A 26,169-nucleotide genomic window follows, 5' to 3' on the forward strand; every position below is an offset into this window, starting at 1 on the left:
GCTCAGGCTCAGTTGGTCTCTCAGGGGGCTAGTTAACATTTTAGCATGGTCAGCTGCCATATTGGATTGGGCTGGATATATGCCTTCACCCGCCTAACGTGATGCTGGCTATTTTCCTATGGACCACTATGTGATCCCAGTGTGTTCTAAATGTGTATATGCTTTCGGGAAAGCTTAGGGAATGGGTATTACTTTTATTCTCTCTGCTGAGTGTTTCTCATGTGGGAAATGGACATTTATTTCTTCCTTCTTTCTGTGACAATGGAATTGATACAATGCATTTGCGCAAGCCGCGCAACTGTTTATTTCCTTCTGCAGTCTTGCTGAGGAAACTGATAAAGTAGCAAACCCATTGTTCTGGCTACTGTGATCATTTGCTTTCCTACTCTTAAAGGAGATTTCCATCGGCAGACGACTGGGTTGGCCTCAAGAGATCTCCTAGCCCTATCAAGGCTATCCGCTTGGTTTTGACAAATATTCCCTTGCACCTGGGCTTTGAAACTACTTAATGATGGCTCTCACAAGGACCCGCTCTCAGGACCAATCAGGAGTCACTTAGCAACTGCTCCCGGCACCGGAAGCTGCCTCCACAACTGTATAGATCCATCTTGTACTAGAAAGTAATCCCATATCTGTCATCCAGGTGACCCAATTTCAGAAATCTATCACGCTCAGTCAAATGGTATCGAGGGTCAACTATGGGTTGAACGACCAATGCAATCCCCTTGTATGTGGGGGGGTCATTCTCCCGTGTTTCAGGAAAATGAGAAACGTCATATATGAGGAGACAAGCAGTAAAGGAAAGCAATGGGCCCGGCAGTGGTTGTGCAGTGGAATTCTAGAGCTTGCGGATAAAACAGATTTCCCATATTAACTATCAAGGATTAGAGGATTCTGAATCATGAGGGGTAGAGGGAGGAATGTAGATCTAAATTAGTTCATCTGATCAGAGACACCATAAAGTTATAGATAAGTGGACTTGAAGAAAGGTGCATGTTCCTACACAAAGGCTTGTTTTCACTATTAAGCACATTAGGAAAGATTTATATTTAGTTTTATTTGTATTTCAGTAGTTCACACAATGAGCATAAGAAAGGCACTAAGAAGATGGTCTCGATCCTCAAACTCAGGCATTCACAGGTTCCAGCCGGAGCCAAAGTCCATTCTCTGCTCGCAGGATCAGCTCTGGCTTCCGACGGATGGTCTTGGTGTCGTCCGGCATCACCTTGAATCGGAGCAGCGTAAGTGCCAGCACCACCTTCATCTCGGATAATGCAAAGTTCTGCCCAATGCAGTTCCTTTGGATTCAAGGAAGAAATGGTCAATCATAATAAAACATTCAGATGCGCAATGTGAACCCAGCGAACATGCCAGGGAGCACAGATCACTTTCATTCCCCTTGGTACCCATGGATAGATCAAGCTCCAATCATCCATAAACCTCCACCATCTCGTAAACCTTCCCTAGAAAATATTGCACTCGGTTTACCCTGGTTACCCTACAACCCTCGACCATCCTGCATGAACAACTTCAACAATATTTCAACCATATGTACCAAAAGGTTGCCCACCACCCCACACAACCCAACCCGACAGTTTATCGAGCTCACATTCCTCAGGAGTACACAGCATCTCTGAGGAACTAACCTAAGCCTATCAAAAAATGTGCCATTTAAGACATCACATGGGTCATGTTCACCATGGGCATGTTTGTTACGTGGTGCCATATGTTCATTGATTTGCATGCTGTGGGAGGAAGCAGGGGCACGGAACAGATTTACTGTATCCGCCAGAGCCGTGCACACCGCCATACACATGTTTTTACTAAAACATGATTTGTCATGCTAGCACAAATTATCTGACTTTCTCTGTAAGTAATCAGACTGCTTTTGCCACAGAATCCATTACGATCCATCGAGAACACTGCCTGCCATGCATGACTTGTAGGTGGCATTTAACCATTTTGCATAACAAAGTGCAAAAACAAAGGCGTACAGGCGATTTCGCCTTTGGTTTGCACTTCGTAGTACAAATGACTAAAAATGCAGAGGTGACTTGTTTGCATGGTAGTGCAAAATTAAGGGTTCCCTCTGTGCAATTTATACATTTTGCTTGGGATTAAATACTAGCTGTAAGCTATGGATCGCTGTAAATAGATTTGACAGTGCGCCATCAGGCGTTATGGAAACAGAGCAGAGAGTCAATATTTACCTTGGCCCTGCTGAGAAAGGTATAAAAGCATGAGATGCTCGGTCCTTGGAGTTCTCGGGCTCAAATCGATGGGGGTTGTATATCTGCAAACAAGACACTTATTTTACAAAGTTATGAGGCAAATGTAATGTGATTTGGGTTAGATGCATATGGAAAATAACAAACAAATTCCTATGTAAATAGGAAGTAAATTGTTGAACAGCTACGTGAAAGTAGGATCCGGACCTACCTTTGAGAACCAAAAGAGCCCTTCACAGAGGTATACAACAATACAGATACATAACGGAGTGCTTTTCAGAGGTAACAACAGAACAGATAAACAGTGCGGGTAGAATACAGAGGGGCATAGTGGAGGGGTATAGCTTTACCGGGTGGCGGGAAGGAGAGGGGTGGGGTCTAGCGAATCAGATGGCACGAGGGGCGCTGTGATGGCCTAGGCATTGAGGAGGAGAGATTACATTACTTGGAGAAGTGGCTCTTGAGTTCTTTTCTAAATTGTAGGAGTGTGGAGGGGCGAGTCTGATGTTGATGGGGAGGAGGTTCCATAGTTTTGCCTGGTAAATGGCTTGGGTACAATATGGAATTCAGTTATAGAGTTTGCATGTTTCAATTAGAATAGTAGAATGATTACATCAGCGGCACAGAGAGCTACAAATTATTTCAGGGGACACCTTCACTGGATTTATAAAAGGGGTATGTTATATATTAGCTCTGTTGTTCCCAGATCAGTACTGCTGAACCATTTCATGAGCAACATTCTACATGGCGCTCCCAGCATTGCCTGTGGAACTCAAGGAGAAGCATTGTACATGGAGCTCCCAGCATTGCCTGTGGAACTTAGTGAATAACATTCTACATGGCACTCCCAGCATTGCCTGTGAAACTCAGTGACCAGCATTCTACATGGCGTTCCCAGCTTTGCCTATGGAATTCAGTGAGCAACATTTTTCATGGAGCTCCCAGCATTGCCTGTGGAAGTCAGTGAGCAACATTCTACATGGAGCTCCCAGCATTGCCTGTGAAACTCAAGGAGCAGCATTGTACATGGAGCTCCCAGTATTGCCTGTGGAACTCAGTGAATAACATTCTACATGGTGCTCCAGCATTCCCAGTGAAACTCATTGACCAGCATTCTACATTGCGTTCCCAGCTTTGCCTGTGGAACTCAAGGAGAAGCATTGTACATGGAGCTCCCAGCATTGCCTGTGGAACTTAGTGAATAACATTCTACATGGCACTCCCAGCATTGCCTGTGAAACTCAGTGACCAGCATTCTACATGGCGTTCCAAGCTTTGCCTATGGAATTCAGTGAGCAACATTTTTTATGGAGCTCCCAGCATTGCCTGTGGGACTCAGTGAGCAACATTCTACATGGAGCTCCCAGCATGCCTGTGAAACTCAAGGAGCAGCATTGTACATGGAGCTCCCAGTATTGCCTGTGGAACTCAGTGAATAACATTCTACATGGTGCTCCAGCATTCCCAGTGAAACTCATTGACCAGCATTCTACATTGCGTTCCCAGCTTTGCCTGTGGAATTTAGTGAGCAACATTTTACATGGAGCTCCCATCATTGCCTGTGGAACTCAGTGAGCAACATTCTACATGGAACTCCTAGCATTGCCTGTGGAACTCAGTGAGCAACATTCTACATGGCGTTATCCGCATTGCCTGTGAAACTCAAGGAGCAGCATTGTACATGGAGCTCCCAGCATTGCCTGTGGAACTCAGTGAATAACATTCTACATGGTGCTCCAGCATTCCCAGTGAAACTCATTGACCAGCATTCTACATTGCGTTCCCAGCTTTGCCTGTGGAATTTAGTGAGCAACATTTTACATGGAGCTCCCATCACTGCCTGTGGAACTCAATGAGCAACATTCTACATGGAGCTCCCAGCATTGCCTGTGGAACTCAGTGAGCCACATCCTATGTGGAGTTCCTAGAATTGCCTGTGGAACTCAATGTGCAACAACCTACATGGCATTCACAGCATTGCGTATGGAACTCAGTGAGCAACATTGTACATGAGTGTTAGGGAGAATTCTCCAGAATAACTAATTTCCCTTACCTTTTGAGTCCCTCAGCAGCTTTTCTGGATTTCTAGGGTTAAATGGTTTCATCTGGTAAGGGATTGAGCCTTTTATTCCCACTCTTACATGTGTTTTGCTGTGTGTTATACATTTTTTGCTCATGGGCTATGGAGTCTCACCCACCTCATAGGCATAATATTTTTACTGTGTGTTACCCGGCGCCTTTAGTGCAGTGACACAGGATTGTCTTTTCAGACTTCCCACTTTAAACTCTATTTACTGGGACTGACTACTGTCTCCCAGAACATGTAAAGCTGCCATTGACTTTACTAGTCTTTTTAAATTTACAGACCCAGTATACCATATCTTCCCATAGAGTACTGGAGGGGTTAATAGTTATCCCCTTTTGTCTGATTCTCATGAAACATTAGTATGTTTCCCTTTCTGTAAGATTTGGCTGGTGGCAGTGGTATCTACCATTTTTATTCTACTGCAGACTATGAAAATAGCCTTTGGTACCGTTAGAGGCTTTGGTGGTAGCCTCAAATTCAAACCCGGTAATCCATTTTTAATTTTACTTGGTTCCGGTCGAGTTGTTTGCCATATCTTTGTGTAAAGGTCTTTCTAGTGTTTTACTCTGCGCGCCAAACAGGGTTGGTTCCTTTGTTCATCGTCCTTTGGTGGGCTTCTGCACAGAAGCCCTCCTTATGCGCCTGAGTATCTGGGTGGGCAGGAAGGGAGGGAGGGGTTTGAGGCACCCTGCACAGGGTCTCCTTGGAGACCCAAGTTGCACTCTAGTTTGATTGGCTAGGTGGTTGCCCTGCCAGGACAGCCACCCTGCTGTGTGATTGACAGCCAGGCTGTGTGAATGGGGGATTTGCTGCATAAAAAGCCAGTCTCTGGGACTGGAAGGCAGAGTCGCCACTGGAACGAGAGAACCAATGAGAAGCTGAAGGAAGACGACTGCTGCAAGTACTGGACGCCCGGTGAAACCCTGCTGCAGGTCCGAATCGCCTGAAACTTCGACGACAGAGGAGATCTGCAAGGAATCTTCTCCCCTTGAGCTTGGTGGGAACAACCAGCTTGCCAAACACCAGTCCTCATCCTGGTCGAATTTACTGTACATCGCTGCAGTAGATCGGATAGCCAGTGGGAGGAGAACAGTTTGGGTTTTAAGGCATGCACCCTTTATTCGTGGTTTTGCTACGCTGCTGGCTTCTTCCCTGGGCAGTGCAGGACCCACCAGCCATCCTACTTCTTGTCACCACGACTGAAACTTCAGGAACCGTGAGCCTGCTGGAACTGCCAGGAACAACTGCCTCAGCACTTTTCCTCCGACCAACTTCATTTTGAACTCTTGGCAAAGACTTAACCGCAAACTACTTTAAACTGTGTGATCCTCTGCAAACACTCTGAACCATTAACATTGGCCCAGATCTATTGACTTGAATCCTAGTTGTAGTAGCCTTTTCTAGATTTGCCCAGCCTATAACTTGTTGGTGCTATTGATTTTGAATAACCTTGTATTTTCCTCCCTTTTAAATTGCTGGAGTGCCATTTAGCTCACACTTCATGTTTACCCTAACTTGTCCAGAATTGAATGGGGGTTGTTGTAGTATATTAAGACTGTGATTTTCTGCTGCTTTATGATAGTGAACTTTTTTTATAAATGATGGTGTAAATAAATGTATATTCTTTTACTCAGAATCCTTGAATAAGTGTTTGTTTGAATCATAGTAATTGCTGTCCTTTGTGTAACTATTTGATACTGCTCACTTTACTCTTGAGATAAGTCTGGCTGCTCCGCCATCGCTACCACTTTACTGTGTAGTACAGGCTTGTACCAAAGGTGAAATTGTACTTACACTTGTAGTTGTGTGTAGTGTTCCCAAAGGGTACTGCATATGATTCTGCCTAACAATGGAGCTCCCAGCATTGCCTGTGGAACTCAATGAGCGACATTCTAGCATTGCCTGTGGACTCCCTTGTGTTTTCTTCTAACCCGAGGTTCTACTGGCGAGTTGATGCTGGGAGCTGAGAGGCTGAGGTGCTCTTGGCGTCCTTGCTTCCCCCCCTCTGGACTATGTTGTTTACAATAAATCAAACCAGCAGTTTGATCCTTAGCCAACTCTGTCACCTTATCGTGAATAGGGGTTTGTCCCTTTGCAATACTCTAAGTAACATGCATTAATATGGCCCAACTCAATGTGTGTCACATTCAAACTTCCAAGGGAGTTATAAACACTGTCCACTATGGATGATAACGGGCAATGTTCAGGTGCATGGTGGAAGATTGCTGATTAGTTCTTGGTGCTAGCATGCTGACAGACAGAACACTTACTGCGGCTGTATACCTCTGGTGGCACATGATGGACCTTGCACAAACTTCTTTGATTAATGACTAATCAACAATCTCACTGGTGCTGGCCGGGCATATTTAGTGATCCAGCAGAATATTCTCTTCATGATGAACTCTCATCATAGCGTCCATGGCAATTGGCACCCACGTTTTGGCTTTTTATTGTCTTACATAGTTCCTCCATTGGTTTGCAGATCCTATAAGCTAGACTTATTTCCTAGATACAGAGTTGAAATATTTGTTTTATCTTGGTTTTTTAGACGTCATTAGAAGCCTTTAATCTTCCCTTTACATGTTGAGGAATCTCCGAGGTAACAGTATCAGCTGAAACTTTAGAGAATCTGCTCTTCTAGGCCCCAGCAGTTCTTCCATATGTTGGCCCCAACAAACTCATTTTACAATCCTACTTTCAAAGTGTGTTCCTGACTGCCATTGAGCCCTTCTTAACAATGCTACACATTGCTGTTTTACTTGACACTTTGACAAGCACTCAAGAAATCTGAAGTTTCAGATCAAATTTCACCCTCTCTTTCTCTCCTTCTATTGGTCAGAAATCAAAGCAATACCCCATACTCTCTCACCCGACAACAAATCAAGGAGTGGATGCTCCAAGAAGAGGAGGTTAGATACTGCCATATGTTTTCCACAAACATTCTAAAGAAGCACTCCCCCCTTTAATCAAACAGACTACTTGGATCTCATTTCCTGCCTGGATAGTAGGTTAAGCGTTACCCTGATCCAGGGAATGCAATGCATAGGCTAACACCTATTCCTTCTGAGGATCAGAAGGTAGAGCAGAAGATCTTTTCCTGTGTGCAGCCCCTTCCAATACCCTCACCATCCCAACACTGTGAAATTGTGTTTCTCTGTAACCTTCCTGTGGCTAGTGTGAGGAAGTACCATGTCTAAAGCTAGAGCATAAAACTATGGGTGCCGCAGGCTACCACTCATTCCATGAAGTAGGTCCGGAAGGAGGACATGTTGGATCCCACAGGTTGTCTTGGCCACTCCTTGCCTACAGAGTTTGAGCACCCACAAATCCCTGGGGGTTCCCTAACAAGGTAAAAAGGAGCCCGCACCTCATGCCAGGAGAAAATTGTTGTACCTAATGAGGGAACAGGACATGATAACATGCAGAAAGATCTTGCTACGTTTACTAAAAGTATACTTAAGATATCATGGCACAGATCTTGTCCTTCAGACAGAAGGAAAATAATACTGTAAAAAGAAATGTGATCATGGTCTCATCCAACAGCGAGCCAGGAACCACGGGTTCCTCCAGGCTAAATTCAGTAAGCCTGGCAGAATGGTTTAATCAAAAGTGTTCAGTCACAGTGTTTGCTACCGCATGCACCCACAAATCAGGACTGCTGGAGTCAGCAGGAAACAGGGGTCAAGAGGGAATGTTACATCACTCATGACATGTTAGAAAGGACTTGAAAAAGCCACGGAGAGGCTGTGTCAACTCGGAATGCATTCAAGATGGTGGCCTGCCTAGACAAAGGCTTGGGACCATGGAGCTGTGCCAAGACACACACACAGAAAAACAAATCCAATGGACAGTTTGTAGTTACACAATAAATGCTTTAATGACAATGCTTGTGTACTGAGTACGGCCAGCTAAGTCAATTACGCACTTAACTCTGCTGCAGATGAATCCACTAGTATATAAATGTGGGCAGATACCAATTAGAAGGATGGGAGTGAGTAATTGGAGGCATGAGGACTAGAGCAGGATAGTACGCGACAATGAAGTGAGGAGGACAGAGCAGAAAGGAGACAGTGGAGGCTTAAAAGAGCAGTCAGGAGGTGACAGAGGCTGAGTGAAACATTGAAGAGAAGGTAAAGAATACATGAAGGAAAGTGGGAGGAGCAGAAGAGTAGAATGGCACTAAGGAGACACAGAACTTGATGAGGAAAAGAGGAGTGGCAAGGAAGGTGGTGATAGTCAAGAGCTAAAGAGCAGGAATGTAGTCATTAGAAGGGGAAAAGAGAACAGGTAAGTGGAGGAAAAAACAGAGCAAGAGGAACAGAGCAAAGCATGGCAGAGTACAGGCGGAGTAGAGGGAAGGAACGTACCAGAAAATAGAAAGAGAAATTAACTAAGCAGCAGAAGTTTGCAATACAAGTACAGTACGATAGAACTGTGGTTGAGACACCATAGAGAAATGCTATGAATATCTGCAGCCTACAGAGTCTCCGGAATATAGCCCAGGGGCAACGTGCTCGCCTTGGAAGCAAGACGACACAGAGTGACACAGGTTCGATCCCCAGGTCTGCACTTAGAAACCTCTGGGCATTAAGCGCGTTATAAATAACCTATCCCAACACAAAGAGTTACACCGGAATACCCCAAGGCCCTCTGTAATTGTTGCTAAGATCTTAGAGAGACTACCACTTTGAGCAGGCTATGCTTAGAGAACCTACAGCATCAGGGTGAGGAGGGTTTGTGTAAAAAAAATCCTGACATGTTCTCTGACATGCAATCCAACTCAAGCACTAAACGACAGAATGGCACTTAAACCCGCAACGACTACGCAACGTTCTACTCAACACAAGACGGGGAATGTCTCAGGACCATGGCCCTTTAGAGAAAGCTTGATTTATGTTTCTTGAATTCAAAATACCAGACCTCTGCTAGCCCTAATCCCTTAGCTTTTCTATTTATTTAATAAAGCTGTCTCATCCCCAGACTTTGGCTTTGAGTTGACCATTGATCACTCTGCCAAAACACTATGTTGAATAGTGGAAGAATATGCTTCACATGGTCAGGGGCCAATATCACTTTGAACATAGAATGCACAAGCATGTGTTTGCTATGGCCTGTGCCAGGAAATCACAATCGTTCCACCTCGCAAGGAACCCAAGGGGCTTGTCCTACAGGAAGGTAAGAGCTATTTCTTTGGCCATCTCTGGATTAGGTTTAACAATTGGGGCACTTATTGCCGTAATTCACCTTTCCGTTTGGCTGTGGTAGCTCTTTGTACATACACCAGAAATAAGACCTCAGGTTTGTGTAGGTTACCAAGGAAAGAGACTGGAATTAAAGTGCAGAGTCATGGAATCTTCCTGGTTAAAACTCCTGGGCGTGGGCGAGGGGCTCACTAAAAAGGCTACTCATGCAGGGTCTATAATGTTGCATATCAGCACATGGATCTATTTAAAGGATGGGACCACCCTACTCCCATCCCTGAAAACAGGCTGAAATTAATTATGCAAATTACTGGAGTTGTTTAATACCCATGCATTTTACTCTGGTGCTTAAAAGATTTAATGAGGTAGAATGAAGCAAATGTCATAAACCAGAGATGAAGGTTTGCATTTTGGCATGAACTAGTCATCAAATGGCCATTACTAGTGCCACGATCAAGAATAAGAACCATGAGGACGTCCAAGATGTTTTAGCAATCACATGGCACTTATCACAAGCCATGATGTAGGCACCGAGAAGTAGAGCTGGTGCGCCAAAGAGCAAAAGATCACATGATACATGAAATAAAACTGTGTCAATAAAACAGTAATTACTGATCGTGTCATGGGAAGAGATGATTAAAGGCGGCACATGTCATCTTAATCCAAAATCAGAAGTAGATTTGGCCAAGATGTATTTTACATAATGAATAGATGGTAGTGGATGAAATGTGGTGATTAGCACTTGTGAAATTGAAGAAATAGCGCACATTGGTGGAAGAGAAGGTTGTGGAGTCATTGGGGTATATACTGGGAATGGCTCTTTCACACAAAATTCGGCTCCTGGGACCCTTTCCATGGATAACAAGTTCTACCTTTTTAATTATTTAAAACCAAAATGTTCTTTTGATTCCGTGAGGCTTGCCCAGGAGTGGAGCGTCAAGATCTTCTCGAGTGTCCTCTAATTCTACTACATATTTGAATGATGCAAACAATATGCACATGCCTCATCTTTCATAGGAATGACGGTCTCGATTAGACACTTGGCCTATGCGGGGCTGGGGCGGGGGATATAAACATGGAAATTAATATTAGGGTACTTCTTGAGCACCAACCTAGCTTTAGGAAGCAAAGGAGTGCTCTATGAGTCATAGGGGCACGGACACGATGAGGGAAGCAGAAGCCAAACTTGGGCAGCACAAAATGAATATGTTCATATAATGGGCTCAAGATAAAACGTCTAGCAGGTCGCAGGAAGAGAAAGAAGCAGAAGGGGTGGCCTGGCAGCAGGTTGTGTGCATATGAGACTACCCGCCAGTCTGCTCCTTGTTGGAAGACAGGGTGGGAAAGCCAATGGCGTCATTAGTCAAACAGTACTTCAAAGCAACAAAATGAGCATACTTGAAGGTAAAACTTAACAAGGAACACATAGGCCCTTTTCCCTTTTCATGGCGGCCACTGAAATTAATGCAAAGAAATAAACAAACAAAATGACCGGCATGAAAAGGAAGAATAGACTGCACATAGTCCCTCCTCCATTTCCATGGTGGATGATCGCGTGTGGAGATGGGCCGGGAACATTCCTGTTTCCGGTGCCAGCAAGGAAAAGAGGAGCTCAGGTAAGACGGGTTTGGGCAGGCAAGGGTTCGGATATATGGAAAAGGGGTTGGGGTTAAGGGGGAGGGAATGCAGGGAGTGCACTTACCTTTGGTCCCGGTGAGGGAAGATGGCGGCCTCCCGCTCCGAGGAGGCTTGGAGCGAGATTGTTCCCTGCGTGGTAAGGACCCTGTTCCAAGCCTCCTCATTGTCTGGGAGGACGCCACACCCCGCTCGCCTAATAACATATATTAGAACTCCAATTTAAAACGTGTAATTCGAACCTCAGGCTCTGGCCAGACAGCAGGGTTATGATGAGTCCCATAGATACTGATCAAGCAGGTGATTCCTGAAGGGGAAGATAAGAAAACCTTAGATTACACCTCTAAATACAACGGGGTTGAAGCCCCCAAAGACATTTCACAGCATTACAGCATTTACCAGGAGTCCCTTACAAGCAAAGTGCTACACAAACAACAAAGGCCTTATAAGCAACAATGAGGTGATATATCCTGCGGTGTCAGGCCCTCGCTTCCGGTAACAGCCGTCTTCCAACCACTGTGCCCCAAGCGAAGCAAGGGTCCCTTAATGTGAGTAGGAACGCCATTACTGACTTGGTTGGAATGCCACCTGGGGCTGTTTATTTATCCGTGAAGCTGCTGCAGTAGTGCAAATCTTTATCACTGTTGGTTACAGTGACATAACCAACACTGAAAGGGGATTTGCACTTATGAGAGTGGCCTTGTGGAGAGCTAATGCATGTTCTTTTTTTAATTAAAGAATGTCTGAAGCATCCGTTTCTTGTAGGGGCAAGTGCTGATTGTCCAGTGGGGGGCGAGGGGGATCCATCATTGTCATCAAAATACTTCATTTTGGCTTGTGTCATGAATGTACATCCAAACCACAATTGATCATCCAAACATACAAGAATCAACCGTTAAAACCATTAAAAATCATATAGCAATAGGTCTTAAAAAAGGGTCAGTGCATTCAAGTAGTGGGCTCCATACCAGAGACAGAGCTACGTTAATCTGTAACAATTACAGAGATTTGGTGAACATGATAAATACCTCTCTATTCCTGCCCTTGTATAATAAAAACATACTAAATAATTAGATGTCTAGTCCAATTAGAGTCCATATCTTATGTAACGTACAGAACCATTACAGTCGATTACAGATTTTTTTTCTAAGTGACCAAGCCCGATGGATCCAATGGGAAATCGCAAACACCACTAGATCATCGGCCGTACTTCTAGACAATGCAGGTGCCTCATGTAAGTGCCTAGTGTTATATATCAGTAAAGCCGGTTTAAGATACCTTTGCCTACGTGCCGTATTATAAGAACAGACAAATGCAGTCTTTTCTATATCAGATATACAGGTTTCGTGAAGTTTCAAGACAAATAAAGAAATAACATACCCAGTCGGTGTTTCATATATATTGTTCTCATCAGCGGTATATTAATGTTATCCAAGTAAGCTTCCTTCCATAGGGCTGATTTACAGATTTGATATTTCCGTGCTTGGCCGTTAATATGAAATAACAAAAAATTGCTCCCTGTGACCTTGCCAGATATCTGTGCTGGATCAAGGATTTGGTCCCGATGGTTCGTTCAGAGAGGGTTCAAAGTCAAGGTGCTCTGTTCATCCCGAACATGGATGCAACACTGGATATTCCTCCCACCGGCTTCCGAGAGAACATCAACAAGGGTGCCTCTATATTTTAATAACTCTGGCATAGACCAGAGTTGTGCCCAATGTAGCGTAGTTCTACGAACCAGCGTGTCGACTATGTGAGTTTGAGCTAGTTCAATGTGCAGAGCCATGTTGGACGTACTCTGAGATAGCCATAGGGATTTCTTCAAAAATGTATTCTCGGTTATTTGTAACATGACACAGTTGGTATAACCCTAGATTTCCACCCCATAAGTTGCTGCTGCCTTGGCTTGTATGTTGTATAATTCAGGCATAGGGGATATAGCCCTTCCCCCAAAAGAACGAGCCAATTTAAAGTACAGCACTACTAGATCCATCCAGGAGGACCAGGTGCCTTTTGCTGAAAATCTAATCCCCAGACAGTTGAAGATCTCCACCTGATCAATGACATGCCCCCTATCTTTATACTCAGTTTTGGCTTCTTTTTGCTTTTGCGAGAGCCAAAGACTATATATTTGGTCTTTTTGTTGTTAATCGTGAGGCTGCTGTGCATGCAGCCTCTATAAAAATATCCACATATCTACTTAATCCAGCAGGAGTTTTGGAAATATGAATGGCGTCATCGGCAAAGAGCAAGAGGGGAATAGGATCGCAACCCACCTCGGATGCATCAGTCTCCTCTTGTTCCAATCTGATGATCAATTTGTTAAAATAAATTGAGAATAGCGTGGGAGGCAGGGTACCGCCTTGGCAGATTTCAGGTTGATGTTAATGAAGTGGTGGTTTCTCCTGCAATATTCCATCTAATATACCCCTTTCTAGCCATTCCCGGCGTAACATACTCCATTCTAGCATACCTTAAAGGTCAATATCAGTTGGCAATTCATAGGGTCACTTCTGTCCCCCTTCTTAAATATCGGAATTACCACTGATCGCTTCCAGGAAGGGGGCGTAGGTCCCTGTGACTTATTAATGGTAATTGAAAAGGCTAAACATATTGGTAACTATCTTCTTTTGACTTTGGAAGGCATATTTGTGTCAGATGGAATAAGAGGTATGCATGGTATAAGAACAGGATCGAAGTTCCATCAATTACACAGGCCTCTATGTTGTGTCTTTATAGAGGTGTAATTGTCAACCTTGTTCCATTGCAGAGTCCCAGTGATGGCATAAGATTACGAAGTAACATAAGGAACAAGTTACTTACCTGTAACTGTTGTTCTCCAGCATGGGTCTGGCATGGATTCACACATGCTCAAGAATATTCCCCGTTGTCAGGCCGGGAATCCTCGGTAAAGAAAAAAATCAGTATCAGTTTTGTTTCTGATCTGTCTTTCTCAGTAGTAACGAATCACTGGTCTCTGCGTCATACTGCCCCCAGCCAATGACGGCCCTCTCCCTAAGCCCCGCCTCTGGCAGCCATTTTCTGATTTGGTAGCACGCAAAGTGGCAGCATGACCAAGTGAAGAGCCGTAGAGGGGTAGGAGGGAGGGTTCGCATGTGAATCCATGCCAGACCCATGCTGGAGGACAACAGCTACAGGTAAGTAACTTGTTCCTTCTCCAGCATGCACAACCAACGGGAGGTGGAAAAAAGGCTCAACATTAAGCATCACAACAAAAATCAACATTAAGCAGGTCTCACCTACTCACCATGCTCACCTTAGGCGAACAGGTTGCGCAGCACTGCTTGGCTGACCCTGGACTCCTCCCTGGAATCCCGGTCGACGCAGTAGAATCTCGTGAAGGTGTGCGTCAACCTCCACGTAGCAGCCCTGCAGATGTCCAGCAGGGGCACACCAGACAAGAACGCCGTGGTAGCAGCGATAGCTCTGGTCCAATGGGCTCTCGGACGGCCAGGCAACGGTCGGTTTGCCAACCGATGACAGTGCGTGATGCAGCCAGAGAGCCGTCTGGAAATGGAAGCCTTCGAGAGAGCCTTCCCTTGGTTGACAGGTCCAAAGTTCACAAAAAGCTGTGATGTCTTCTGAAAACTCTTTGTGCGGTCCACGTAGAACTTCAGTGCTCTAGCCACATCCAGCGAGTGAAAAGTCCTCTCGGCCAGTGACGAAGGCGACGGGAAGAAAACAGTTAACACCAAGGGCTCGTTGAGGTGGAAGTCCGATGGCACCTTCGGCATAAAAGAGGGGTGCGTCCTCAGCACCACCCTTGTGTCGTGAAAAGTCAAGTATGGAGGCTTGCAGGCTAGGGCCTGGATCTCTCCCAGTCGCCGTGCGGAGGTGATGGCCACAAGAAACGCAGTCTTCCATGACAGGAATTTCAACGGTGCGGAATGCAGGGGCTCGAAGGGCGCCCCCATGAGCCTGGTCAGCACCCCGTTGAGTTCCCACGCCGGGGCAGGGGCCTTCACCGGCGGGAACGATCGGAACAGTCCCTTCATAAATTCCTTCACCAGGCGATGGGACCACAAGGATGCCCGTCCTGTGGTTCTGGTGTATCGGGAGATCGCAGCCAGATGTATCTTGATGGAGGCGTGAGCCAGTCCAGCCTTGGCCAGCGACAGTAGGTACGGCAGCACTTGAGGGGCCGTAATCCGTAGAGGGTTGATCTTCTGTGCACGGCACCAGACAGAGAACCTCTTCCACTTATGTCCGTAGCACTTGAGAGTTGAGGACGCCCTGGCTTTTGCAAGGACCTCTCTGCAGTCAGCCGGGATATCGTACCCTCCAAACTCTAGTGCTGCAGGAGCCATGGCTGCAAGTTCAGCGACTCTGGGTTGTGATGAAGTATGGCGCCTCCTTCTCTGGAGAGAAGATCCGCGTCCGTCAGCAGCTTGACTGGTGGGGACGCTGACAAGTCCAGAAGGTCCGGGAACCAGATCTGCCTCGGCCACGTCGGTGCGACCAGGATCATCCTGCACCGGGACCTCTTGAGCTGGTTGACGAGTCGGAGCAGCAACGGCGACAGAGGGAACGCATATAGGAACAGGCCGTCCCAGGAGAACGAGAAAGCATCGCCCATGCTCCTCGGCTGGGGAAACCTGCTGGAGAACCTCTGGCACTTGGAGTTCGTCACCGTCGCGAACAGGTGGATCTGCGGTTTTCCCCATCATCGGAAGAGTCGATCCACTTGATCCCGACGTAGTTCCCACTCGTGGCACGAGCGCAGCTCAATGCTGAGTGAGTCGGCGATGGAGTTCTTTATCCCTGTCAGATGAAAGGGCAGCAGAAACATCCCTTGGGTGATGGCCCAATGCCACAGATCCTGGGCTTCCTTGGAGAGGGCTGGGGATCTGGTTCCTCCCTGCTTCCGGATGTAGAACATCGTGGTGGTGTTGTCGGTGAAGATTCTCACCACCTTGCCCTTGAGGGATGGGAGAAAGGACCTGAGGGCCCAGAACACTGCATGGAGGAGGACATTATCCCGACATCATCCCGAGGAGGGACTTGATGGACCTCACCGTGGCGACGTCCGTGGCCAGCAGACGCTGCACCTTGCCCAGGATGGCCTCCAACGGGGAGGCCAGACGTGCCACTGTGTCGAGCTTGGCTCCCAGAAACAGTGCGACTTGCGACGGGACCAGGTGGGATTTGGGAAAGTTGATGGAGAATCCCAGGTCCGTGAGCAGCTGGACGGTCGTCCAGGTAGGGTAGACGTGGATCCCCTGCAGGCGCAGCCGCGCCGCCACTGGTGCGAGGCACTTGGTGAACACCCTGGGTGCCGACTTCAATCCGAACGGGAGGGCCTTGAACTGGTAGTGCCGTCCTTGGACCACGAACCTGAGGAACTTTCGGTGTCCTTTCAGAATGGGGATGTGGAAGTACGCATCCTCCAAATCCAACGACGACAGGAAAGCACCCTCCTCCAGCTGTCCCAGCATGTGCTGGAGGGTGACCATCGGAACTTCTGTGCCTTGATGTACTTGTTCAGTCGTCGCAGGTCCAGGATGGGGCGCCATCCTCCTGTCTTCTTTTTCACTAGGAAGTACCTTGAGTATACGCCGGAGCCCCGGAGCCTCTTCGGGACGAGCTCAATGGCACCTTTTTTGAGCAACGCCCTTACCTCCAATAGCAGTTGAGGGATGTGATTTTCCTTCCTGACCACGGGTGGAATGCAGGGGCACTTTTTTAGAAATTCCAGGGCGTGCCCCTGGGCCAGGGCGTCCAGCACCCAATGGTTGGTGGAGATGGACTCCCACACGCTGACGAACTTCGCCAGCCGGCCTCCCACCGGGGTGCTTCGGTGGGGGCCCGACACCGCCGTCGGTTCAATCTCGCTTGGAGGACACCTTGCCGCCTTGGCCTCCCTGGCGAGGACGGCGGGGCCCACCCAACTTGCCTCGTCCTCTATAGGCTTCCTGTGACAAGGAGTGGGCTGCTTGGCGGTACGTAGAGGAGCCACCGCCGAATCCCTTGGAGGCACCCTGGTTGCCTCCGGTGCTCCAAAAGGACGGCCTTCGTTGCCAGAGAACGCCTAGGGCCCTAGCTGTCTCCGTGTCCGCCTTGATGGCTTGGAGGGACTCATCCACCGTTTTCCCAAACAGGTTGTTCCCGTCGAACGGCATGTCCAACACCTTGGCTTGTACATCCTGGCGGAAATCCGTCGCCTTGAGCCAACCTCGTCGTCTAAGGCAAACGCTGTTGGCTAGCTGGCAGAAACCGGTGTCGGCAATGTCCGTTGCCACCGTAATGGCGTAGTCCGACACCACTTCGCCTTCTTGCAAGATCTCCAGGGCCTCGGCCCTCTTGTCATCCGGTAGGAAGTCCAACAGGGGGGCGATCTTGTACCATAACTCCCTGTCGTGGCGGGCCACGATCGCAAGGGCGATAACTCTTCGTCCCATTGCGTCCAGCTTCTTCCCTTCGCCGTCAGGCGGGGAAGTTGACGTTGAGGCTGATGCTCCCCCCGCTTTCTTCTTGGCTGCCGCTGAAACGACTGAGTCAGGGGTCCGTTGTGCCCTAAGGCACAAAGGGGCTGCGTCGGGGACCAGGTACTTCTTCTCGTACGATCCCTCTTGGCAGGCGTCATAGATGGGTTCTTGAGAAGGGTGAGACCCTCGTCCCAGATGTCATCCAGCAGAGGCACAGCGAGGACTGCTTTCCTCTTGGCCTCGCGCCGTTGGTAAAGGAAACCTTCCTTCTTCTTCTCTTCGGGGCAGAGCTGAAAAAGCTTGGATGCCCTGGCGATCATTGCATAGAAAGATCCGATCTCGTCGGACGGGGAGGCCCCGGCTGGCGATGGGAGCTCCGCCCCGTCGTCACCGGTACCCGTCGTGGCCGTGTCCGTTCCCTTGTCATCCCCAGGGACGGGGGACGTGGGTAAAGGCCGAGCAGGCCGCGAGGGCTGAGAAGGCGGGGCTGGATGGATCTGTCTTCTCTTGTTCGGGGGGCTTCCCTTCTCTTGCTCTGGTTCCTCCGTCGAGCCTAGTTCCGGATCCTCCGTCGGTGGTAAGGGCAATCTTGTCCTTATCTCCGTACATAAGGATTGTATTGCCAACAAAATGGCCACCGAGTTATCCTGCGGCTCCGGAAACGACGGGCGCAACGGGTGACTAGGACCCTCGCCGGTGCCACCGTCACCCTCGTAGGGATCCCTCCTGTGGGGACAGGCCTCTTCGACGCCCTCGTCGAGGCCCTGTAAGACTTCTACCAGCTCCTCCTCGGATGCTGTGTCCGTGTCCACAATGGCCACCGCCCCCCCTCTTTTTCCGCCGGGGTCTTCACGGCGGTCTTTTCGATGGGTCTGAAAGAGGATTCCGTCCACAGAGGCAGGGAGACTCTGGGCCCCGAGGTCGCCTCCACTGGTGTAGCCTCCACAGGCTGCATCAGGGCCACCGCGAATCCCTCGATAGAGGCTTTGGCCGGGTGAATCATGGCCTTCACCGCCTTAGGGGTGCTTGAGGCCTTCACCTTCGGGGAGGGTCAAAGCCTCACTCCCCCTCGGCCGAATCCTTCGAGATCGACCGGGGCCTCTCCAGAAGCTTACCCGGGTTCTCGGATTTCCTCTTCCCTAAATCCAGAGCGTTGCCTCGTGGTTGATGGTGCCGGGGAAGGTGCGCCCTGCCTGGCAGCCGAAGAGCCCAACCGTTCGTTGCTCCCGGTGCCCGCGGACTCGCGGTGGATTGCCTTCTGTTGGGCCCCCGTCGCCGGGGTGCCCTCACAGGACTTAGAAGACCGCTCAGACTTCTTCTTCTTCTCACCTGACGGACTCCTTCCTTCCAGCCAGTTGGAGAGACGCTCCTGCAAAACGCACAGTCCTTCTCCACGTGCGTTTTGTCCTCATGAAGGTAGTCGAGATATTTTGAATGCTCGTCCTCCTTGAACACATTCTGTAGCTGGCATCCAGGGCAAACCCTGAACAGCTTTCCAGGAGTCGAGCTTCCTTTCTCCTGGGCCATGTTCGGGTAGGCCGCATAAACTTCTAGAATCCCCCAAGAAGCGTAACTCGATGAAATCTTCACCCTTGAGGGGCGTAGAAAAAAAAATCCGACACGGATACCCGTTAATCGGATGTAGAGACGGTGGAGCTTGAGGCTCTATTTGACAGAAAAATGAGAAATTGTCTTTGAAAAAGCGCAAAAACGCAGCAAAAGCTCGAGAGCTAAACACGAGGACTCCCAACACTTGAGCGTGCGGTAAAAATCTGAAGATGGCTGCCAGAGGCGGGGCTTAGGGAGAGGGCAGTCATTGGCTGGGGCAGTATGACCCAGAGACCAGTGATTGGGTACTACAGAGAAAGACAGATCAGAAACAAAACTGATACTGATTTTTTCTTCACCGAGGATTCCTGGCCTGACGACAGGGAATATTCATGAGTATGTGAATTCATGCCAGACCCCATGCTGGAGAATTACAGCACCTACTTTAAGATTTAGCTCGTGATGAGGCATTTGTCCTACATCGCTGTTTAGAGTCTGAAAAATTGAGCTGGTAATTGGTCATTGACACTGGGACCGCTGTGCTCTGTGTGAAGAGAAGTGGTGGTGGAAAGAAGTAACTTGAAATATTCTGAATGTTTGCAATTGTGGAAAGAGAAGGTGACCACGTAGAGCTGTGCTCATTAGGTTTGTTAAAATGATAGCAGTTGTTGGATTGGAAGGCCACACAGAGGTGAACTTTGCCATTTGGAATGTAAAGGGCAACCTAACACTGACAAATAGCATCAGCTGAGTATGGAAACATACCTACGCATTTTATATGTAAAGATTGTTTGTATACAGACTCATGATGGCATTTAGCAAGCTTTTGGGGATGCCATGATCAGCAAGATACATCCAAAGCTTATTATGTGGGACGCCATTCAATGCAACCTTGAGGTCAACGAAGATGGTATAGAGATTCATGTACCTCAAGGCTACGTATGTTTGATGAATCAGAATAATTCTCAATCATTGCTCCATCGTACTTAATCCCGGTGGAAAGTCTGTTTGTAGGTGGCTGATTACAGATGATTCTTTGGCCCATATGGCCAAACGAGACGGGCATGTTCGAGCAAATATTTTTCCAGTTGCATCGAGGAACAAAATGGGCCTATAGTTGTCAGGGTTGTCCCTCCCCCCACTTCTAATAGATTAAGACTATTTTGGCTTCAGTCTTGTGGGTGGCAAGGGGAATCATTGTTAGGTTTTGTGCATGCATCTGAAGGCAGTGTGGTCGAGAAAGAGGCAGAGCTGCAGTTCATGGGAGGGCACTTTCAATCATAGTATGAGGCAACACAAGCTTGCACCAGTGACTATGTCCTGAATTTGCGCACCCGATTGGCTGTGCCAAATCAACCGGGGGCTAATGCAGGTGAAGATCAACAAGGAGTAGCTAGATCACAGAAGAGAGTGAGGCACTCATCCTGGTGAAAACTGAAAAAGGCCTATTACACATGAGAAGTCTAGGGCACTAAGCAAACTATTTAAGAGCTGATATTGTTAGCATTAAAATGTCATTAGTTATTATTTGTGGGTCACAATACAAAGCCTTATAGTGACATCAAATAATTAAATAGAGCTGTACAAATACAAACTCATAGAGGGAATTCTAATTCAAAGAAAAGCAAGGTGCCATTTTAAAAACAAACATGTAAACTTCGGCCTGTGCACAACATTTGAAAAACACAAGTGCAAGCAAAATGTGCGATTTTTTGCAGCCCCTAAAATCCAAAGATAATTGACAAGTCGCAAAACAAACATTGAAGTAGAAGGAAGCATTCTGCAACTTTTGTTACAATGGAGAACTCATGAATCTGAAGAGAACATCGTAGCATTTTAAAGTGACAGAGAAAAACAAATGTGCATTTTCTGCTGCTGTTTGTTCCTTTTCACAAATGAGGAGTTAGGATTAGGAAACCTACAGATGTAAAAAGGTGGAGCTTTGATAAACTGCTTTGTTTGGGGAAAATGTGAAATATAGGGGAACAGGAAAATGCAAACTTAAATGAAGCCAGGACTTAACTCTGACATCTGGTATTCTGTTCAATCCACCAACCCTCCAGAAAAACAACAACAGAACTGAAAGGGCGTGCCCACTTAAGGAATACTATTTTGTGTGAAGCTGATGACTCTTGAGAAACCTGAGGATTTCCTCACTCCCACCCACCTGGACCATCTTCTCAGCTGGCCAGGGAAAGGCCATCGCTTTTGGATCCTGACCCTGGGGTTGGAGAAGCAAGGGAGAATCACCTAGGTGGATGGTCCTTGGGGATTGGGAGTGGGGTGCCCACAGGCAAGACATGGTATCCCACTTTTTCTATTGAAGACCTATTGTACGACCTCACCCCTCATTTCCCCACATTGTATCTTTGATAGTACTGAGAACTTAAATTAAACATGTTGAACACTGAGTTGAATTACAACTTTACGGGCAAAGCAAATAGCTAAAGAAAGTCAAAAGGAAAAGTGCCAACATAAAAAGCAACCTATGAGAAAAAGAGCAAGTGTGAAAGAGTCAAACAAAAGGTGGGGCATTAACAAGACCACCACCAAGTGAATCTTATGAATGGATGCAGTGCGTCAAGGCCAAAGACTGACAAGAAGGTGTGTAATACGTCATGGCAGAGGCACACGGCTAACGGGGGGACGCCAGAAGAGTATAAAAATACACATAAAGCCAAGAGGCCAACAAAGAGAAACTAAATGCATGGAAATCTGTACACAGGGGCAAATGCAGAAGAACCTGTGTAGGCTGAATAGCCTAGGGTTCCTTGTTGCACAACCTGTGATGGGTGGATCATGTGGTCTGACAACTGCATCGAGACCATTGAGCCCTGCATTGTGAAAGACACCAAAGATATTGTGAAACAAACCAAGAAGGAGCACTGTAAATGAGTTGGTGACACAGACCAGAAGGAGGGTCAGGTTGACCTAGAGTTAAGTTGAACTTTGAAAGAGTGAAACAAATATTGGTTGCTACGTTGAAGTCGTGGGGAAGGGAACCCTGAACTGGATGTACTACAAATATCGTCTTGAGGACAGGCCCTCAAGACGCTTTTCATTTGAACTGTGTTACTTTGAACTTGGGGAAGGGAACCCTGAGGATTGTGTGGAACTGTTTGCACTTGAGCAAGGCAATCTTAAGACTTTTGTGGCACTATCTTGAACTTGGGGAAGAGGAGCTGAAGAGGAAGCTAAGAGCTGGAAGAAGCTCAGAACTTTGTGTAGATCACCATTTCTTTTATTATTGCAACCACTACACATTGTTTAGCTTTAGTTGTTCCTTAGTTCCATTCGGGTAGGGTAATCCCACCTTAGTATAGGGCAAGTTAGACCTTCAACCATCCTGACATTTCAGTCAACATTTTTTCTGAACTTTTAATCTGTTGGCAGTGTCTTGCTTCATGATGCCTTCACACTGTACTGCAACTAGGTCACTGAGTGGCCGAACCTGCAATTCATTCTAAGGGGGCTTCTTTATGACCTACATCTGTGTGTGTGAGTTAACATCTTTAAAAATAAAAATAGAACTTCAGCTTGACCATTGGATCTGTGTTATTCAATCTGTCATTTCAATCTCTCAGGCTTCTCCTGAAGGAAGGAAAAATATACCTGGAAAAACAAAATGGTTATCTAAAATATGCCAGACTCGGGAACTGTTCCAAGAGGGGCAGGAATTACAGTCGTAAACCCCCAAAAACATACACTACAGAGGACTTTACCACCACCAGGCCTCTGGGTCGTAAATACTATACTTCCAGCTCTGTCCAACTGCACAAATACCAGATGTTATGTAGCCGGGCAGAAAAGGACTGCTTGTAATATGTGTAATAAAATAAATGCCTTTAATTGGGATGTACCTTTCTACTCATAACTCTTATACAAATATCGAAGTAAGTTAATCTTTCTTTTGTGATGTTCGGCTAGAAATGTCATTTTCATTATGCAAATAAGGCAAACTCATATTTCGTAGCACAGAAATAGCACACACAAGTGATATAGCATTCACAGTGATGGGCCTATTACTTTGAGATGGGTAACATCATTTAGACATAAATGTAGAAGTGAGTTCAATGGAAAACCTGTAAGTCAGTAACTATTTAAAGCTGGTGAGCTAATTAGAAAAAGGGGTCAAATGTGTGGAATTTACAATTTCAGAAAGTTACAATATTTAATCCAGAAATCCCTAAAATGACAAAACATCAAATGGGAGAGAAACTTTGTTTAGAAGTTAGTCCCAATCAGACTGCTCTCTTCATTAATATGCTTGATGTCTATGGATGGGTATGTCCACTATGAAGTCACTTTTGGAACATTATCCAATCATTGACAAATTAGATTGGGAAATATACACACATCCAAAAGGTGTATTTTCTGTTCTATAAATAGGCTTAACACACACTCACTAGAACAGACTCACCCATTGACTGATGGAGAGGGGAGAAAGGACAATTGATTGCAACCAAAGGAGAAGAAATTGATTCCTCTCTTTTTGGACCCATTTTGGATTATTACCAAAGCCCTGTAATTGAGGCCTAGGAAGAGTTCCAAGCCTTCTTCAGTGGAAGAATTAGGAAACAGGCTGTGGAGTAGAGGTGATCCAATCTTGCTGACAGATTCCCACCTGAGGGGGAGAATTTAACCAGTCCTTATGGGTGGGCCCGCCAGTCTGTGATACCACCAAAATCAATTCATATGTGAGTATAATATAAAGGGGAAATAATCCTGAGTCATAGTATAAAGGGAATTAGATTAAACATTGTCCCACCCCAGTGATTTGTCAGTACTGATGGGTAGGAAGATATAAATTAATTGTGCATCCCAAGAAGTTAGGGAACATTTCAGAAGTGCATGTGCTTCTTGAAAAATCTATACTTTATAGATCAGGTTCCATGGTGTGTATACAGTGAGTTCCCCTGACTCTCTCTGTGTAAGACGTCTAGCATGAAAGAATCATTAGCAGAGTTAAATGGATATATTACGGTGTGCATAACTAGACCAATAATATAAATGAAGTAATTCCTGGGTATGCTTAATTGTTCAGACATAAGGAAAAGGATCATCACTACTCATTTTCACATTTTTAAGTTGCCCGTTGAAAGTGAGAAATGTATGCTTTTAAAAAGTAATTAAATAGAAACAATATTGAAGGGCGTCTAGCCTACATACATGGTGAGCATACATTTTCTTTTCTACAAGCCTTTACATACATGAAGGTCCAGTATTTTGATTTAATTTTTGGAATGCTGCTGAAACCATTGACATGCCAGTTGAGTAAAGGGATGGTAACCATTTGCAATATAATGGAAGTAGAGATAATTAGACAGGCAGGTATGTTTTGCATTAATTCGATTTTAATACATGAAACTATTATTCTGGACCCTCATGTATTTTTAAATCAATGGTGCATGCTCACCCAGGGTAAATAAAACGTATTAGTGGTGATGTTTGTTTTACAAAACTCTCTATTTCTATAACCGTAGCATTGAAAACTGTGGAAAATTCTCCCGAATTAGATGGTACCAAATTAAACATCCTACACTCCTCTGTTAGGCAATTCACATTTGAATGTTGTTCTCCGAGACCTTTATTAAAGCATTTTCAATTTAATGGAAGTCTATAGTGGTTGTTGGTAAGGATAAAATCTGTTCATTTATAATATACACATGTAAGCAAGCAAACACAAAAAGAGGTTTCTTACTTTCACAATATGGACTTTTATCCAATAATATATGCTTCAAATAATGATGACAAGATGTTTTTGAACACTCAAAATATTTTGGCAAATATCATTACTTTACTTGAAACCATTTGGATTTATGCCAAAGTTTATATCTAAGGACACGGAATAGAGCTTAAAATCTTTATATTTTTCTCACGATTTGTCAGTTGGCTGTTAAGTCCAAGAACTGAGTACTTCCTACCTCAGTCCCTTGAGCAATTGCGAATAGGAATTTTTCCAGGATACATTGCTACTCCGTTCAATTGTTCTCTAAGTATCTTGATCAGATATAATCAGGATATATGCCTCAAAGTCGCTTGATCAAAGGGTTCTGGAATTCAGTGCTTTTCAGTTCAAATGTCCTCTCTGTGTCTTGATCGAATGTGATGAGTAACTTTGCCTAAACATTCCGTGATTCAGAGCTTTTCAATTCAAATGTTCTTAGTCTCCTGATTAAATTTGAATAAAACTTTGTCCATAAATTCCCATATTGATCACTTTTCAATTCAGTAGATTTCTCAGTGTGTTTTCATGTTTCAAAAGGTTCCTCCATGAGCACTAGCAAGTTTGCTTTCAAGCTCCAAGTTCAGAACTTCTCAAATCAAAAATTCAGTGTTCTCAAATTAAACATTTAATCTAAAGTCACTAGAAACATTGCCTCTGAGATTGAACCAAATTCCAGAATTCAAAACGTTTCAATTAATTTTCCTTCTCAACAGATGCCCAGAACATGTTCTCTTATTTAAACGATTCAATGATTCTCGACTCGCTCTTGTTTTCTCAGTTGGTGGCTGGAATTGTGTCTCCAAGTTTCACAATGTACTTATTGTTCCCAATAACCAATTTTTCAGACACGCTTTCCTCTGACAGGGGGAATAGGGGCAGTAAGTGATAGATCAAAACAGAAGGGATCCTGGGCCCTGGAACACGTTCTCAGGAAAACATGCTCTACAATTCGAGAAGATGGAGCCTGTGGTTCATGATGCTCCACCGGATTTTGCCTCGAAGATCTCACCTCTTTTGTGCAACCTTCACCCCTGCTCGCTCTCACTCCAATGGATGCCAGCCATGAACACTCCTCTACTGTGGGATCTGCTTGCTGCATTCCGTGCCTCTCTTTTTATTTGCACACACATCTCTCATCTTTTCACCGAAAACCGTGTTCGCTCAATGTCTCTTCACTGTGTACATGTTTATTTCATTGCTCCCCAAAGGTTCCACATTTTGGAGTTGCCACCTTGTATTTGGATTTGTCACAGTTTGTGACTGTTTTCTGCAGTTCAACTTCTTTGTTCTACCAGTC

General features: G+C 45.9%; 1 protein-coding gene across 8 annotated transcripts in view; it reads right to left on the reverse strand.

Annotated features, from left to right (window-relative positions):
- Positions 1–1,037: 1,037 nt before the first annotated feature.
- CYP4F22 (cytochrome P450 family 4 subfamily F member 22) overlaps positions 1,038–26,169 on the reverse strand; it is a 517,355-nt gene continuing 492,223 nt past the window's right edge. For all 8 annotated transcript variants that reach the window (XM_069603853.1, XM_069603852.1, XM_069603851.1 and 5 more), the window contains exons 11-13: positions 11,393–11,457; positions 2,211–2,293; positions 1,038–1,298 (exon numbers count right to left, since the gene is read on the reverse strand). In XM_069603853.1, coding sequence (XP_069459954.1) covers positions 1,127–1,298; positions 2,211–2,293; positions 11,393–11,457 — 320 coding nt within the window. In that variant the 3' untranslated portion in view covers positions 1,038–1,126. The remainder of the gene's footprint in view (positions 1,299–2,210; positions 2,294–11,392; positions 11,458–26,169) is intronic.

The sequence above is a fragment of the Ambystoma mexicanum genome, chromosome 3q, assembly GCF_040938575.1.
Source record: "Ambystoma mexicanum isolate Mex_15411 chromosome 3q, UKY_AmexF1_1, whole genome shotgun sequence".
In the NCBI taxonomy this organism is placed as follows: Eukaryota; Metazoa; Chordata; class Amphibia; order Caudata; family Ambystomatidae; genus Ambystoma; species Ambystoma mexicanum.